Source organism: Oncorhynchus tshawytscha, linkage group LG26 (assembly GCF_018296145.1).
Source record: "Oncorhynchus tshawytscha isolate Ot180627B linkage group LG26, Otsh_v2.0, whole genome shotgun sequence".
Taxonomy (NCBI): Eukaryota; Metazoa; Chordata; class Actinopteri; order Salmoniformes; family Salmonidae; genus Oncorhynchus; species Oncorhynchus tshawytscha.
In genome coordinates, this window is record NC_056454.1 from 52,673,908 (window position 1) to 52,690,341 (window position 16,434).

Sequence of the window (16,434 nt, forward strand, 5' to 3'; positions counted from 1 at the left end):
CACCACTGTACCCCACTACTGTACCCCACTACAGTACCACAGTACCCCACCACTGTACCCTACCACTGTACCCCACCACTGTACCCCACTACTGTACCCCACTACAGTACCACAGTACTGTACCCCACCACTGTACCCCACCACTGTACCCCACCACTGTACCACACCACTGTACCCCACTACTGTACCCCACTACTACCACAGTACTGCACCCCACCACTGTACCCTACCACCCCACTACTGTACCCCACCACTGTACCCCACCACTGCACCCCACTACTGCACCCCACCACTGTACCCCACCACTGTACCCCACCACTGTACCCCACCACTGTACCCCACTACTGTACCCCACTACTGTAACACACTACTGCACCCCACTACTGTATCCCACCACTGCACCCCACCACTGCACCCTACTACTGCACCCTACTACTGTACCCCACCACTGTACCCCACCACTGTACCCTACTACTGTACCCCCACCACTGCACCCCACTACTGTACCCCACTACAGTACCACAGTACTGCACCCCACCACTGTACCCTACTACTGCACCCCACCACTGTACCCCACCACTGTACCCTACTACTGCACCCCACCACTGTACCCCACCACTGTACCCCACCACTGCACCCCACTACTGTACCCCACTACAGTACCACAGTACTGCACCCCACCACTGTACCCTACTACTGCACCCCACTACTGTACCACACCACTGCACCCCACTACTGTACCCCACCACTGCACCCCACTACTGTACCCCACCACTGTACAGTACCACACTGTACCCCACCACTGTACCCCACCCTGTACCCCACCACTGTACCCTACTACTGCACCCCACCACTGTACCCCACCACTGCCCCCACCACTGCACCCCACTACTGTACCCCACTACTGTACCACAGTACTGCACCCCACCACTGTACCCCACTACTGCACCCCACTACTGTACCCCACCACTGCACCCCACTACTGTACCCCACCACTGCACCCCACTACTGTACCCCACTACTGTACCCTACTACAGTACCACACTACTGCACCCCACCACTGTACCCCACCACTGTACCCCACCACTGTACCCTACTACTGCACCCCACCACTGTACCCCACCACTGTACCCCACCACTGCACCCCACTACTGTACCCCACCACCACAGTGCACCCCACTACTGTACCCCTACTGCACCCCACTACTGTACCCCACCACTGTACCCCACTACTGTAACTACACTACTGCACCCACCACTGTACCCTACTACTGTACCCCACCACTGCACCCTACTACTGCACCCCACTACTGCACACCACATGTAATTATAATAAGCATTTGAAATTCCAGTTATCAGCAAAGAGAACAAGATACAGACACCAAAACAAGTCATACAAATAATCCTCCTACTACTGACAAACCAGCAGTCAAATCAGCATCCCCCAAGGTACAGACACCAAACAGGTTATGAGATAGTCATTTTATTAAAGCATTTTGTAAATCCAGTTACAACAAACATATTTACCAGCCCGTTTTACTCTCTCCAGCCAAGGGAACCTAACAGTCATGATCAAATGTGTATTTGTCATAACGTGGAATGATCACTTACAAGTCCGTGACTCTCATTTTTCTTAAAACAGCATTGTTGGTTAAGAAAAATGATTTACTAAATAAAATGGTTCTGGTGTAAATACCCTTAAGGACCCCTTTTCTAATTTAACTATCATGGGATTTGGACTTTAAAAAAAACAATTTTTGGAGTTCCTTTGATGCTCTATCAAAATCTACCAGCAGCTGAAATGGCACCCTATTCCCTATATAGTGCACTGTCATGATACCACAATGTATTCAATGTTATCATCACCACAATGTCATGATATCACACTGTCATGATATCCCACTGTCATGATATCCCAATGTCATGATATCATAATGTAATCACACTGTCATGTTATCCCACTGTCATGATATCCCACTGTCATAATATCACACTGTCATGATATCACACTGTCATGATATCCCACTGTCATGATATCACACTGTCATGATATCACACTGTAATCCCACAATGTTATGTTATCATCACCAGAATGTCATGATATCACACTATAGCCCGGTTTACTGCATGTGATGTTGCTCTTTATTCCAGTTCCCAGCCCAGGGCCATGTGCAGTGTAACGCCAGATAGCCTCCGTCACCGGCTTTCACCTTACAAGGCTGGGTGTCGGAGGCTGCCTCCATCTACTCTCACCTGTATGGCTCCATCTGTTACACGACTCACTGTGTTCACTGGTGAGTCCTCCTGACCCTCTCTTCCTGACTATTAGAATTACACATAATAAATATCCCAACCCCCCTCCCACGACGACACACAATAGCAGGGATCATCAACTACATTCAGCCGCGGGACGATTTTGTTTCTTGAGCGAATGGATGGTCAGGAACATAATTCATTCAACATAACACTTTGTAGACTGCAAATTGACCGCAAGAATCCCAAATAGGATATAATATTTGACTAATACATAATGATTTCAAACCTTGGTTACATTTGTTTACAATCACATATATACACTGAGTGTACAAAACATTATGAACACCTGGTCTTTCCATGACATAGACTGACCAGGTGACACAACTGTGGAAAGCGTTGGAGTCAACATGGGCCAGCATCCCTTAGGCGTGGGAATACTTTAGAACAGAATGTTAATCATTTGGAGCTGAGGTGCAGGTGTTTTTTTACAGTCATGTGTCCAACAATTTGTAAGATAATATTTGCTCGTAAAAGTTGGGGTGCCAAATGGTTAACCCTGCTCTATCGCTCATGACCAACAATACTTCAGTAACACAAAAACCAGGAAGTACCTTCCTCAACACGGCACGCTCTCTTTCAAACAGTTTCAGTCACACAAAACATTTTCATTACAAGGACGAATCTGGTTTCAAATCAAAATAGCAAATAAAACATTGAAATTAAAATACCTCAGACTAAATTCTATAATGATGTTCTTTAGAATTAAGCAAAATGTTCTATATTAAACCACTGCCTTTATAGTAAATAAATAATAACCTGAATATAGTAGTGATGGATTATGTATTGGTTTGTTCTAGTTATATAAAATACAAGTGTTATTTCCCCAGAGTTAAAAACCTGCTTCTCGGGCACTGGGTAGAATGGCTAGCTTTGGGCACCAGCCTGCTTTTCTGCTCTTTTGCCAACTTTCTTATGGAATTGTCATTTCAAACATGTTAAGCTTCATACTCAGAGTAGGCAATAGCACAAACAGATCTGGGACCAGGCTATAGAATATCAGCTTCTGCCACTAGCATTATAACTGGTTATAACCATCAAGCTATTAGCCCTGACATAACCCTGGCTTGGCGATGCCATTCCTGAAAGTCAAAACTATTACTTTACAGTCCAAAGTAGACGAATAACCACATGGATGGAAGCAGTGAACCCATTTAAGGCATTGAAATGTAAAGAGGTTCAACTCCCTGGGTCTGTGGTTGGTTTGGGATTCAACTCCTATGGCTCAGAAAAACCTGAGGGGAAAGTCTTTCAACTTTACTTAGACAAAGAACTTCTTCTCATTGTAAATATATAACGGTATAGTTGGGCGTCATTTACAGATGTTATTATAATAAAAATAATAACACTTGCCAATTTAAAAATAGACACAACATTCTTATAAGGAAAGGGGAGCTGGTCAGGGGAAGGCTTGACAGTGAGACATTTCTCTCTCAATCCATTGGAAAATGGTAGAACTTGATACAAAAGGAAATTTGATGTGACATCCTGATTGGTCCATACTATTGATAAATTGATGTAAATAATAGCAGAAGGTAACGTGGTATCCACTCTGTCGACAGCTATAGAATAGCAATAGGAAACGGTTGAGGAACGTAGTTCCGCCTTTTAGCTCTACACATTCTAGAATGTTCTAGAACGTTGGCTTGGCGTACCACACTGAGGGACACCGGGAGTTGGGACACCGGAGTTGGACGAGTTCTGGAGTAGCTGAATAGCAGCCTGCTTTCAGTTATTCAGACATCTGAGTTGAGGAGAACAGTCCTGTCTTCATGGACCCTGCTGCCTTGTAGCCTTCTGGTCAGGGGCGGTAGGAAGCCAACTGGGCTGTGTCCTGTCCCTAATCACCTGATCCAGTTGGTTCCGTAGCTGGGCCCAGATCTGACACTGCATCTCTTCTTTACTATCATGTTGATGTAGGCTTTCATGATCTTAGTGATCTCTCCAACCTGAAACACCACAGATGAGAGTTTTAACAGCAGGGAAAACAAACAAATGAACGATGCACACTGAACAGATACTTGTTTAAAAGCATCATAACAGCCAAGGCTTTGTTGGTTGACGCTCTGAAAGGCTAGCCTGGGGTCCAGTCTGTTTGTGCTATCATGTCAATTCTCTGTCACTCGTTGTCATGCCAAACATGTCTGTTGACACTAATGGAGTTGGCATGAGCATAAACAGGCCTGGAACTAGGCTACTGGTTATTTATAAACTGGTGTTATAAACAGACCTGGGACCAGGCTACTGGTTATTTATAAACTGGTGTTATAAACAGACCTGGGACCAGGCTACTACTGGTTATTTATAAACTGGTGTTATAAACAGACCTGGGACCAGGCTACTGGTTATTTATAAACTGGTGTTATAAACAGACCTGGGACCAGGCTACTGGTTATTTATAAACTGGTGTTATAAACAGACCTGGGACCAGGCTACTACTGGTAATTTATAATCTATAATGTTGTATTATGGTATAATACTGTACCAGAGGTGTCTCAAAGAACATATCTCTGTCGTCCACTGTGATCTTATAGGTAGTGGCCTGGGGAGATCCGAAGAAGATGATGTGTTCGTAGGGGAACGTCTCCAGAGGTTTGGGTTCTCCTCTCTTGTAGACCGACACGTTCTCTGCACTCACACTCAGCCACAGGTCATGAGGAAAGCCTCCTTCTTTACACTGAGGAGACATAAACAGACAGGTCAGATACCAAGTATGATCAAATACATTTTCAAAGCCAGGCGATGGAAACCAGCAACCCATTTCCTTCCCTTCTCCGCGTTGCGTTACCTTCCCTTCTCCGCGTTTTGTTACCTTCCCTTCTCCGCGTTGCGTTACCTTCCCTTCTCCGCGTTACATTACCTTCCCTTCTCCGCGTTGCGTTACCTTCCCTTCTCCGCGTTGCGTTACCTTCCCTTCTCCGCGTTGCGTTACCTTCCCTTCTCCGGCGTTGCGTTACCTTCCCTTCTCCGCGTTGCGTTACCTTCCCTTCTCCGCGTTGCGTTACCTTCCCTTCTCCGGCGTTGCGTTACGTTACCTTCCCTTCTCCGCGTTGCGTTACCTTCCCTTCTCCGCGTTGCGTTACCTTTCCCTTCTCTGCGTTACATTCCCTTCTCTGCATTTCGTTACCTTCCCTTCTCCGCGTTACCTTCCCTTCCCCCGTTACCTTCCCTTCCCTTCTCCCGTTACCTTCCTTCTCCGTGTTGTTACCTTCCCTTCTCCGCGTTACGTTACCTTCCCCCGCGTTACCTTCCCTTCTCCGCCCCTTCTCTGCGTTACATTCCCTTCTCTGCATTCACGTTACCTTCCCTTCCCCCGTTTTCCCTTCCCTTCCCTTCCCTTCTCCCGTTACCTTCCCTTCTCTCCCGTTACACGTTACCTTCCCCACGTTACCTTCCCTTCTCCGCGTTACGTTACCTTCCCTTCTCCCTTCGTTGCGTTCACGTTACCTTCCCTTCTCTCCGCGTTGCGTTACCTTCCCTTCTCCGCGTTGCGTTACCTTCCCTTCTCCCCGTTGCGTTACCTTCCCCCCAGCGTTCGTTACCTTCCCTTCCCCCACGTTACCTTCCCCTTCTCCGCGTTGCGTTACCTTCCCTTCTCTGCGTTACATTCCCTTCTCTGCATTACGTTACCTTCCCTTCTCCCGTTCCCTTCCCCGTTACCTTCCCTTCCCTTCTCCTTCCTTCCCTTCTTCTCCCGTTACCTTCCCTTCCCTTCTCCCCGTTACCTTCCTTCCCGTTCTCCCCACGTTACCTTCCCTTCTCTTCCCTTCCCTTCTCCGCGTTTTCCTTACCTTCCCTTCTCAGCGTTGCGTTACCTTCCCTTCTCCGCGTTGCGTTACCTTCCCCTCCCTTCTCTGCGTTGCGTTGCGTTACCTTCTCTTTACCTTCCCTTCCCCGCGTTACCTTCCCTTCCCTTCCCTTCCCCCTTCGTTACCTTCCCAGCGTTGCGTTACCTTCCCTTCTCCGCGTTGCGTTACCTTCCCTTCTCCGCGTTGCGTTACCTTCCCTTCTCCGCGTTGCGTTACCTTCCCTTCCCCCTTCTCCCGCGTTGCGTTACCTTCCCTTCCCCGCGTTACGTTACCTTCCCTTCCCCCGCGTTACCCTCCCTTCTCCGCGTTGCGTTACCTTCCCTTCTCTGCGTTACATTCCCTTCTCTGCGTTACATTCCCTTCCCTTCTCTGCGTTACCTTCCTTCCCTTCTCCCCGTTACCTTCCTTCCCCCGGTCTCCCCATTACCTACCCTTCCCTTATCCCCGTTACCTTCCCTTCCCTTCTCCCCCTCGTTACCTTCCCTTCCCTTCTCCGCGTTGTTACCTTCCCTTCTCCAGCGTTACGTTACCTTCCCCACGTTACCTTCCCTTCTCCGCGTTACATTACCTTCCCTTCTCCGCGTTGCGTTCCTTCCCTTCTCCCCGTTACCTACCCTTCCCTTCTCCCCGTTACCTTCCCTTCCCTTCTCCCCGTTACCTTCCCTTCTCCGCGTTGTTACCTTTCTCCGCGTTACGTTACCTTCCCTTACCTTCCCTTCTCCGCGTTGCGTTATCTTCCCTTCTCCGTTGCGTTACCTTCCCTTCCCCTCTCCGTTGCGTTACCTTCCCTTCTCCCGCGTTACCTTCCCTTCTCCGCGTTGCGTTACCTTCCCCTTCTCCGCGTTGTTACCTTCCCTTCTCCGCGTTGCGTTACCTTCCCTTCTCCGCGTTGCGTTACCTTCCCTTCTCCGGCGTTGTTACCTTCCCTTCTCCGGCGTTCGTTACCTTCCCTTCTCCCACGTTGTTACCTTCCCTTCTCCAGCGTTGTTACCTTCCCTTCTCGCGTTGCGTTCCTTACCTTCTCCCGTTCCGTTACCTTCTCCGTTCCTTTCCCTTCTCCGCGTTACGCTACCTTCCCTTCTCCGCGTTACGTTACCTTCCCTTCTCAGCGTTACCTTCCCTTCTCTTTACCCTTCTCCGCGTTACGTTACATTCCCTTCTCCGCGTTACGTTACATTCCCTTCTCCGCGTTACGTTACCTTCCCTTCTCCGTTACGTTACCTTCCCTTCTCCGTTACTCCCCGTTACCTTCCCTTCCCTTCTCCCGTTACCTTCCTTCCTTCCCCGTTACCTTCCCTTCTCCGCGTTGCGTTACCTTCCCTTCTCCGCGTTGCGTTACCTTCTCCGCGTTACGTTACCTTCCCTTCTCCGCGTTACGTTACCTTCCCTTCTCCAGCGTTACCTTCCCTTCCCTTCTCCCGTTACCTTCCCTTCCCTTCTCCCGTTACCTTCCCTTCCCTTCTCCCGTTACGTTACCTTCCCTTCCCTTATCCCCGTTACCTTCCCTTCCCCGTTGCGTTACCTTCCCTTCTCCGCGTTGCGTTACCTTCCCTTCTCCGTTCGTTACCTTCCCTTCTCCGCGTTGCGTTCCTTCCCTTCTCCGCGTTGCGTTCCTTCTCTGCGTTACGTTCCTTCTCTGCGTTACGTTACCTTCCCTTCTCCGCGTTACCTTCCCTTCCCCGCGTTACCTTCCCTTCCCTTCTCCCCGTTACCTTCCCTTCTCCGCGTTGCGTTACCTTCCCTTCTCCGCGTTACCTTCCCTTCCCTTCTCCGCGTTACCTTCCCTTCCCTTCTCCGCGTTACCTTCCCTTCCCTTCTCCCCGTTACCTTCCCTTCCCTTCTCCCCGTTACCTTCCCTTCCCTTCTCCCGTTACCTTCCCTTCCCTTCTCCCGTTACCTTCCCTTCCCTTCCTGCGTTACCTTCCCTTCTCCGCGTTGCGTTACCTTCCCTTCTCCGCGTTGCGTTCCTTCCCTTCTCCGCGTTGCGTTCCTTCCCTTCTCCGCGTTGCGTTCCCTTACTCTCTCTGCGTTACGTTCCCTTCTCTGCGTTACCTTCCTTCCCCGTTACCTTCCCTTCTTCTCCCCGTTACCTTCCCTTCTCCGCGTTACCTTCCCTTCCCCCAGCGTTCCCTTCCCTCCCTTCTCCCCGTTACGTTCCCTTCCCTTCTTCCTTCCCTTACCTTCCTTCCCTTCCTTCCCCGCGTTGCGTTCCTTCCCTTCCCTTCCCCGTTGCGTTCGTTGCTTCCCCAGCTTCCCAGCGTTGCGTTCCTTCCCCGCGTTGCGTTCCTTCCCCGTTGCGTTCCTTCCCAGCGTTGCGTTCCCTTCCCCGCGTTGCGTTCCTTCCCCGCGTTGCGTTCCTTCCCCGCGTTGCGTTCCTTCCCAGCGTTCCCGTTCCCTTCCCGCGTTGCGTTGCGTTCCCTTCCCCGCGTTGCGTTGCGTTTCCCTTCCCCGCGTTGCGTTCGTTCCCTTCCCTTCCCTGCGTTGCGTTCCCTTCCCTTCCTCTTCGTTCCTTCCCTTCCCTTTGCGTTCCTTCCCTTCCCCGCGTTGCGTTCCTTCCCCGCGTTGCGTTCCTTCCCTTCCCAGCGTTGCCCCTTCCCCGTTCCGTTCCGTTCCTTCCCCTTCCCGCGTTGCGTTCCTTCCCTTCCCGCGTTGCGTTCCTTCCCTTCCCTTCCCCGCGTTGCGTTCCCCTTCCCTGCGTTGCGTTGCGTTCCTTCCCCCTTCCCTTCCCTTCCCCCTTCCCCGCGTTGCGTTCCCTTCCCTTCCCAGCGTTCCCGGCGTTGCGTTCCCTTCCCTTCCCGCGTTGCGTTCCTTCCCTTCCCAGCGTTCCCTTCCCTGCCCTTCCCCGTTCCGTTCCTTCCCTTCCCCGCGTTCCGTTTACCTTCCTGCTTCCCGCGTTCCGTTGCCTTCCCTGCCCTTCCCCGTTGCGTTCCGTTGCCTTCCCTTCCCTTCCCCGTTCCGTTGCCTTCCCTGCCTTCCTGCCCTTCCCTTGCCCTTCCGTTGCCTTCCCTTCCTTCCCCGCGTTGCGTTGCCTTCCCTTCCCTTCCCTGCGTTGCGTTGCCTTCCCTTCCCCTTCCCCGCGTTGCCTTCCCTTCCCTTCCCAGCGTTGCGTTGCCTTCCCTTCCCTGCGTTGCGTTGCCTTCCCTTCCCTTCCCCGCGTTGCCTTCCCTTCCCTTCCCCGCGTTGCGTTGCCTTCCCTTCCCTTCCCCGCGTTGCCTTCCCTTCCCTTCCCCGCGTTGCGTTGCCTTCCCTTCCCTTCCCCGCGTTGCGTTGCCTTCCCCTTCCCTTCCCCGCGTTCCCCTTGCCTTCCCTTCCCTTCCCCGCGTTGCGTTCCCTTCCCTTCCCTTCCCCGCGTTGCGTTGCCTTCCCTTCCCTTCCCCGCGTTGCGTTGCCTTCCCTTCCCTTCCCTTCCCAGCGTTCAGCGTTGACTTCCCTTCCCTTCCTTCCCTTCCCTTCCCCGCGTTGCGTTGACTTCCCTTCCCTTCCCTTCCCCGCCCGCGTTGCCTTCCCTTCCCTTCCCTTCGTTCCCCGCGTTGACTTGCCTTCCCTTCCCCGCGTTGCGTTGCGTTGCCTTGCCTTCCCTTCCCTTGCGTTGCCCCGTTGCCTTCCCTTCCCTTCCCGCGTTGCCTTGCCTTGCCTTGCCTTCCCTTCCCAGCGTTGCGTTGCCTTTGTTTTGCCTTCCCTTCCCTTCCCGCGTTGCGTTGCCTTGCCTTGCCTTCCCTTCCCGCGTTGCGTTGCCTTGCCCCTTGCCTTCCCTTCCCCGCGTTGCGTTGCCTTCCTTCCCTTCCCGCGTTGCGTTGCCTTGCCTTGCCTTCCCTTCCCCGCGTTGCGTTGCCTTGCCTTGCCTTCCCTTCCCCGCGTTGCGTTGCCTTGCCTTGCCTTCCCTTCCCGCGTTGCCTTGCCTTGCCTTGCCTTCCCTTCCCCGCGTTGCCTTGTTGCCTTGCCTTGCCTTCCCTTCCCGCGTTGCGTTGCCTTGCCCCTTGCCTTCCCTTCCCAGCGTTGCGTTGCCTTTTGCCCCTTCCCTTCCCGCGTTGCGTTGCCTTGTTTTGCCTTGCCTTGCCTTCCTTCCCTTCCCGCGTTGCGTTCCCTTCCCTTCCCGCGTTGCCTTCCCTTCCCCGCGTTGCGTTCCCTTCCCTTCCCCTTCCAGCGTTGCCTTCCTTCCCTTTCCGCTTTCCCTTCCTTCCTTCCCCGCTTTCCCTTCCCCTTCCCTTCCCGTTGCGTTCCTTCCCTTCCCGCCGCTTTGCGTTACCTTCCCTTCTCCGCCGGCTTTGCGTTACCTTCCCTTCTCCGCCTTGCCTTCCCTTCCCCGCGTTGCGTTGCCTTCCCTTCCCGTTGCGTTGCCTTGCCTTGCCTTCCCTTCCCGCGTTGCCTTCCCTTCCCTTCCCCGCGTTCCCTTCCTTCCCTTCCTGCGTTTTGTTCCCTTCCCTTCCCCCTTTGCTTCCTTCCCTTCCCTGCTTTGCGTTCCTTCCCTTCCGCCCTTCCCGCTTTGGTTTCCTTCCCGCCCTTCCCGCTTTGCGTTACCTTCCCCTTCCCCGCCCTTCCCGCTTTGCGTTACCTTCCCTTCCCGCCCGTTACCCCGCTTTGCGTTACCTTCCCATTTGCCATGCCCTTCCCGGCTTTGCGTTACCTTCCCCCGGCTGCGTTACCTTCCCGGCTTTGCGTTACCTTCCAGCTTTGCGTTACCTTCCCAGCTTTGCGTTACCTTCCCAGCTGACCTTCCCGGCTTTGCGTTACCTTCCCATGAGCTTTGCGTTGAGGCCTTCCCAGCTTTGCGTTACCTTCCCGGCTTTGCGTTACCTTCCCGGCTGCGTTACCTTCCCCTCAAGCGTTACCTTCTCTTCCCTTCCCCGCGTTACGTTACCTTCCCCCATTACGTTACCTTCCTTCTCCCCTTGAACCCGTTACCACCCCCTTGGCCCCGTTACCCCTCCCTTGGCCCCGTTACCCCCCCCTTCCCCCCGTTACCCCCCCCTTCCCCAGTTACCCCCCTTCCCCAGTTACCCTTCGCCCCGTTACCTTCGCCCCGTTACCTTCGCCCCGTTACCTTCGCCCCGTTACCTTCGCCCCGTTACCTTCGCCCCGTTACCTCCCCCTTCGCCCGTTACCTTTCCTTCTCTGAATCCACTGATTCGGTCACTCATCTGTAGAATGTTTTTGAATTTCTCCTGTATTCTTAAGTTCAGTTTGTTTCATCACAAAGAAAGTCAACCAAGTCTGTTTTAAAATGATTATTTCTACATCCCTTGTGAATGACAACAGTTCCTCTCTCAATGTGTAAAATGTTTCCAACACTCCCCCTCGATACCCACCAAGCTCTTGGTGTATCAATATGTCCATATGGCAGAGGGAGCCACATTTACAACTAGCGTGCAGAGGCCTGACCACCGTGCCTCCATAGATGGAGCCCCATCTGTGCAAAAGCCCACTATTTGAATCCCATGGATCGTGGATTTCAGGAAAAAGCAGGAGCGCGTCCCTATCCACATCAATGTGATGGCAGTGGGGAAGGTGAAAAGCTTAAAGTTCCTCGGAGTGCACATCACCGACTATCTGAAATGGCCCACACACACAGTGTGTGTGTGACAGTGTGTGTGTGACAGTGTGTTGAAGAACACGCAACATCGGCTTGGCCCCTAAGACTCTCACAAACTTTTAGAAATGCACATATGAGAGCATCCTGTTGGGCTACATCACCGCCTGGTACGGCAACTGCACCGCCTGCAACCGCAGGGCTCTGCAGCTTGATGGCCACCCCTGGACAGGACGCTAGTCTGTGTTGTCATGTAGTTACCTCTACGTCGAACAGTGTGGACCCATATCCGGGCCACTCCTTGATGATGTTCATGTATTTGAGCATGGCAGTGTGCTGGTCCAGTCCCTGAAGTCTGGACCACTTCTCTACGATGGAGGTCCTGGTGGCTGAAGTCTCCTCCTTCACCCACATCTCCAGCATCTGAACAAGAACAATACTTTAATAGTACCTTCCTCAAGGGCTAGGCTACCCGTTCCTCCTCTAACCGCGAGGCTACCGTTCCTCCTCTAACCGCTAGGCTACCCTCCTCTAACCCCGTTCCTCCTCTAACCGCTAGGCTACCCGTTCCTCCTCTAACCGCTAGGCTACCCGTTCCTCCTCTCTAACCGCTAGGCTACCTGTTCCTCCTCTAACCGCTAGGCTACCTGTTCCTCCTCTAACCGCGAGGCTACCCGTTCCTCCTCTAACCGCGAGGCTACCCGTTCCTCCTCTAACCGCGAGGCTACCCGTTCCTCCTCTAACCGCGAGGCTACCCGTTCCTCCTCTAACCGCGAGGCTACCCGTTCCTCCTCTAACCGCGAGGCTACCCGTTCCTCCTCTAACCGCTAGGCTACCCGTTCCTCCTCTAACCGCTAGGCTACCTGTTCCTCCTCTAACCACAAGGCTACCTGTTCCTCCTCTAACCGCAAGGCTACCTGTTCCTCCTCTAACCGCAAGGCTACCTGTTCCTCCTCCATCTTCTGTTTCTTCATGGAGCCCGTCTTCAGCCCGGTGCGGCGCAGTGTCCCGTCCAGGAAGCTGGTCCGCCTCCGCTCAAGGGTTTGGCCCACAGGCCCCGCCGCGCCCACCTATACAAAACAATCCCACTTTGCTAATCCAACAATATAAAAACAAACCCACATTGCTAGTCCACATATACAATACAAACGTAAATTTGAAATTTGCGTAGTTGTCAACCTCCCCAGATGGCACACATTGTACATACGTATGCTCACACACAGTTGTGTCAAGCCACACAGGGTCAATCTGCAGAGCACCACCCACTGGATAGTGTAATTTACCTAAATTCAGTGGGATTTGTCCCCAGCAAAGACAACATACATATGCATACGTATTCAGACCCCTTTACTTTTTCCACATTGTGTTACGTTACAGCCTTATTCTAAAGTGGATTAAATGCCCCCCCCCCTCATCAATCTACACACAATACCCCATAATGACATCACAATACCCCATAATGACAAAGTGACAAAAAATGACAAAAATTAAAAACTGAAATACCTTATTCACACTTTCCGAATGCACTGTAAACCTGAGGGCTTATGACACATATATAAGTACCTTGGTGAAGTGCAGGATGCGTCTTGTGAGCCTCCCTACAGGGTAGACGGTGTCCAGAGACCAGCTGCCCCGGGCCTCGTCCCGTGGAGGAACTGGAGCCTGAGAGCGGCCAGGTGCTGCAGGGTGTCTTCTGGGGCCGGGAGGTGACCGCTGGTCAGAGACTCATGAGCCTGGAGGAGACATGTATTTTTATTTTACCTTTATTTAACCAGGTATTTATATGTTATATATATATAACCCTAACCCTTTATTTTACCAGGTAGGCTAGTTGAGAACAAGTTCTCATTTACAGCTGAGACCTGGCCAAGATAAAGCAAAGCAGTGCGACAGAAACAACAGAGTTACACATGGAATAAACAAACATACAGTCAATAACACAATAGAAAAGTCTGTTTTACAGTGTGTTTAAATCTAGTAAGATACGGGAGGTCAGGCAATAAATAGGCCAATAGTAGTGAGGTAATTACAATTTAGCAATTTACACTGGAGTGATAGATGAGTAGATGAGGATGTGCAAGTAGAAATACTGGTGTACAAAGAGCAGAAAAACTAAACGAAAATGGGGATGAGGTAGGTAGTTGGCTATTTAAAGATGGGCTGTGTACAGCTGCAGTGATCGGTAATCTGATCTGACAGCTGACGCTTAAAGTTAGTGAGGGAGATATCAGTCTCCAACTTCAGTGATTTTTGCAATTCCTTCCAGTCATGGGCAGCAGAGAACTGGAAGGAAAACCAGCCATAAGAGGTGCTGGCTTTGGGGATGACAGTGAGATATACCTGCTGGAGCGGGTGGGTGTTATGGTGACCAGTGAGCTGACATAAGGTCTGAGCTTTACCTAGCAAAGTCTTATAGATGACCTGGAGCCAGTGGGTTTGGCGACGAATATGTAGCAAGGACCAGCCAACGAGCATACAGGTCGCAGTGGTGGGTAGTAATATGGGGTGTCAAGGATCGGTAGTCAAGGTACGGTAGGATAGTCAGTTTTACGAGGGTATGTTTGGCAGCATGAGTGAATGAGGCTTTGTTGCGAAATAGGAAGCTGATTCTAGATTTAATTTTGGATTGGAGATGCTTAATGTGAGTCTGGAAGGAGAGTTTACAGTCTAACCAGACACCCAGGTATTTGTAGTTGTCCACGTATTCTAAGTCAGAACTGTCCAGAGTAGTGATGCTGGACGGGCGGGCAGGTGCGGGCAGCGATTGATTGAATAGCATGCATTTAGTTTTACTTGTATTCAAGAGCAGTTGGAGGCCATGGAAAGAGAGTTGTATGGCATTGAAGCTTGCCTGGAGGGTTGTTAACACAGTGACATGACATTAACATTTAGGTTTACATTACATTAAATGACATATTTAATTGACATAACATTACTTTAAAAGACAGCATTATATTTATGTTTACATTAAATGACAAATCTCATGTTAATGTTTACATTAACATTATATTTATGTTTACATACCATTACATTAAATGACATTAACTTCTTTGGGACTGAGGGACAGTATTGAGTAGCTTGGATGAATAAGGTGCCCAGAGTAAACTGCCTGCTACTCGGGCCCAAAAGCTAGAATATGCATATAATTAGTGGATTTGGATAGAAACACTCAAACGTTTCTAAAACTATTTGAATGATGTCTGTGAGTATAACAGAACTCATATGGCAGGCAAAAACCTGAGAAAAAAATCCAATCAGGAAGTGGGAAATCTGAGGTTTGTCAGTTTTCAAGTCTTTGCCTATCCAATACACAGTGTCTATGGGGTCATACTGCACTTCTTAAGGCTTCCACTTGATGTCAACAGTCTTTATAACCTTGTTTCAGGCTTCTACTGTGAAGGGGGAGAGAATAAGAGCTGTTTCAATGAGGTATCTGGCAGAATGCCATGAGCTCAGTCATGCGCACGCCCGTGAGAGCTAGCTGCGTTTCCTTTCATTTCTAAAGACAAAGGAATTGTCCGGTTGAAACATTATTGAAGATTTATGCTAAAAACATCCTAAAGATTGATTATATACTTCGTTTGACATGTTTCTACAAACTGTAATATAACTTTTTAAAACTTTGGCAGGACCCAGTGCCCGCGCCTTGTGCATTTGGATTACTGGACTGAACGCGCGAACAAAAAGGAGGTATTTGGACATAAATTATGGACTTTATCTAATAAAACTAACATTTATTGTGGAACTGGGATTCCTGTGAGTGCATTCTGATGAAGATCATCAAAGGTAAGTGAATATTTATAAAGCTATTTCTGACTTCTGTTGACTCCACAACATGGCGGGTATCTGTATGGCTTGTTTTGGTCTCTGAGCGCTGTACTCAGATTATTGCATGGTGTGCTTTTTCCATAAAGCTTTTTAGAAATCTGACACAGCGGTTATTAGGAGAAGTATATCTTTAATTCCATGTATAACCCTTGTATTTCCGTCAACATTTATGTTGAGTATTTCTGTATTTCCGGATGTTTTGGAAGCAAAACTGGGAAGTGAGTCAGACTGAGTTTTTGCATAAAGGTCACTATCTTTAGGCTGGGAAAACATACATGTGTTGTGTAACATGACAAGGTCACTATCTCTGTCATCTGATGGATCTGGTTAGTGATTATTTTTTACTTTATTTCTGCAGGACAAGGTCACTATCTCTTGGCTGGAAAAATGGCTGTGCAGACAGTGTGACCTAACATAATCGTATGGTATGCTTTGCGTATGTTTGTGTATATGTGGCTGGTATGTTTGTGTGTATCTTTGCGTATGTTTGTGTAAATGTGTTGCGTATGTTTAAGGAATTTTAATTATGAGATTTCTGTTGTTTGAACAGGAGCCCTGCAATTCTCACAATTGTTGTCTTTTACATTCGATCCAGTTAAATTAGCCAAAACATGATAACATTTTTATGACATTAATTAATGACAGCATTATATTTATGTTTACATTAACATTAAATGACACGAACATTGTATTTACATCACATTAAATGACAAACATATTGACAGGTGAGAATTGTCTGTTAATTGAATGATTACAATATCCCGCCTGAAACATATAATTGTATGGAATTGATTAGAATGTATGAAATCTTAATCAATAAATGTGTAGCCTAGTCAGAATTAGGGTAAAACAATGTCTTTATGGTATTTTAAACACAGACTGCCTGAGCTTGGTGCTGACCTGACTAGAGATTTGGGAGAGAACGGGAGTACGTCTCGAGGACAAGGTCACTATCTC

General features: G+C 50.0%; 1 protein-coding gene across 1 annotated transcript in view; it reads right to left on the reverse strand.

Annotated features, from left to right (window-relative positions):
* Window positions 1-1,467: 1,467 nt before the first annotated feature.
* Window positions 1,468-16,434, reverse strand: part of LOC112236396 (thrombospondin-type laminin G domain and EAR repeat-containing protein-like) — a 60,752-nt gene continuing 45,785 nt past the window's right edge. Inside the window, exons 9-13 of the mRNA XM_042306390.1 lie at window positions 13,213-13,342; window positions 12,594-12,719; window positions 11,911-12,072; window positions 4,799-4,990; window positions 1,468-4,262 (exon numbers count right to left, since the gene is read on the reverse strand). Coding sequence (XP_042162324.1) covers window positions 4,158-4,262; window positions 4,799-4,990; window positions 11,911-12,072; window positions 12,594-12,719; window positions 13,213-13,342 — 715 coding nt within the window. The 3' untranslated portion in view covers window positions 1,468-4,157. The remainder of the gene's footprint in view (window positions 4,263-4,798; window positions 4,991-11,910; window positions 12,073-12,593; window positions 12,720-13,212; window positions 13,343-16,434) is intronic.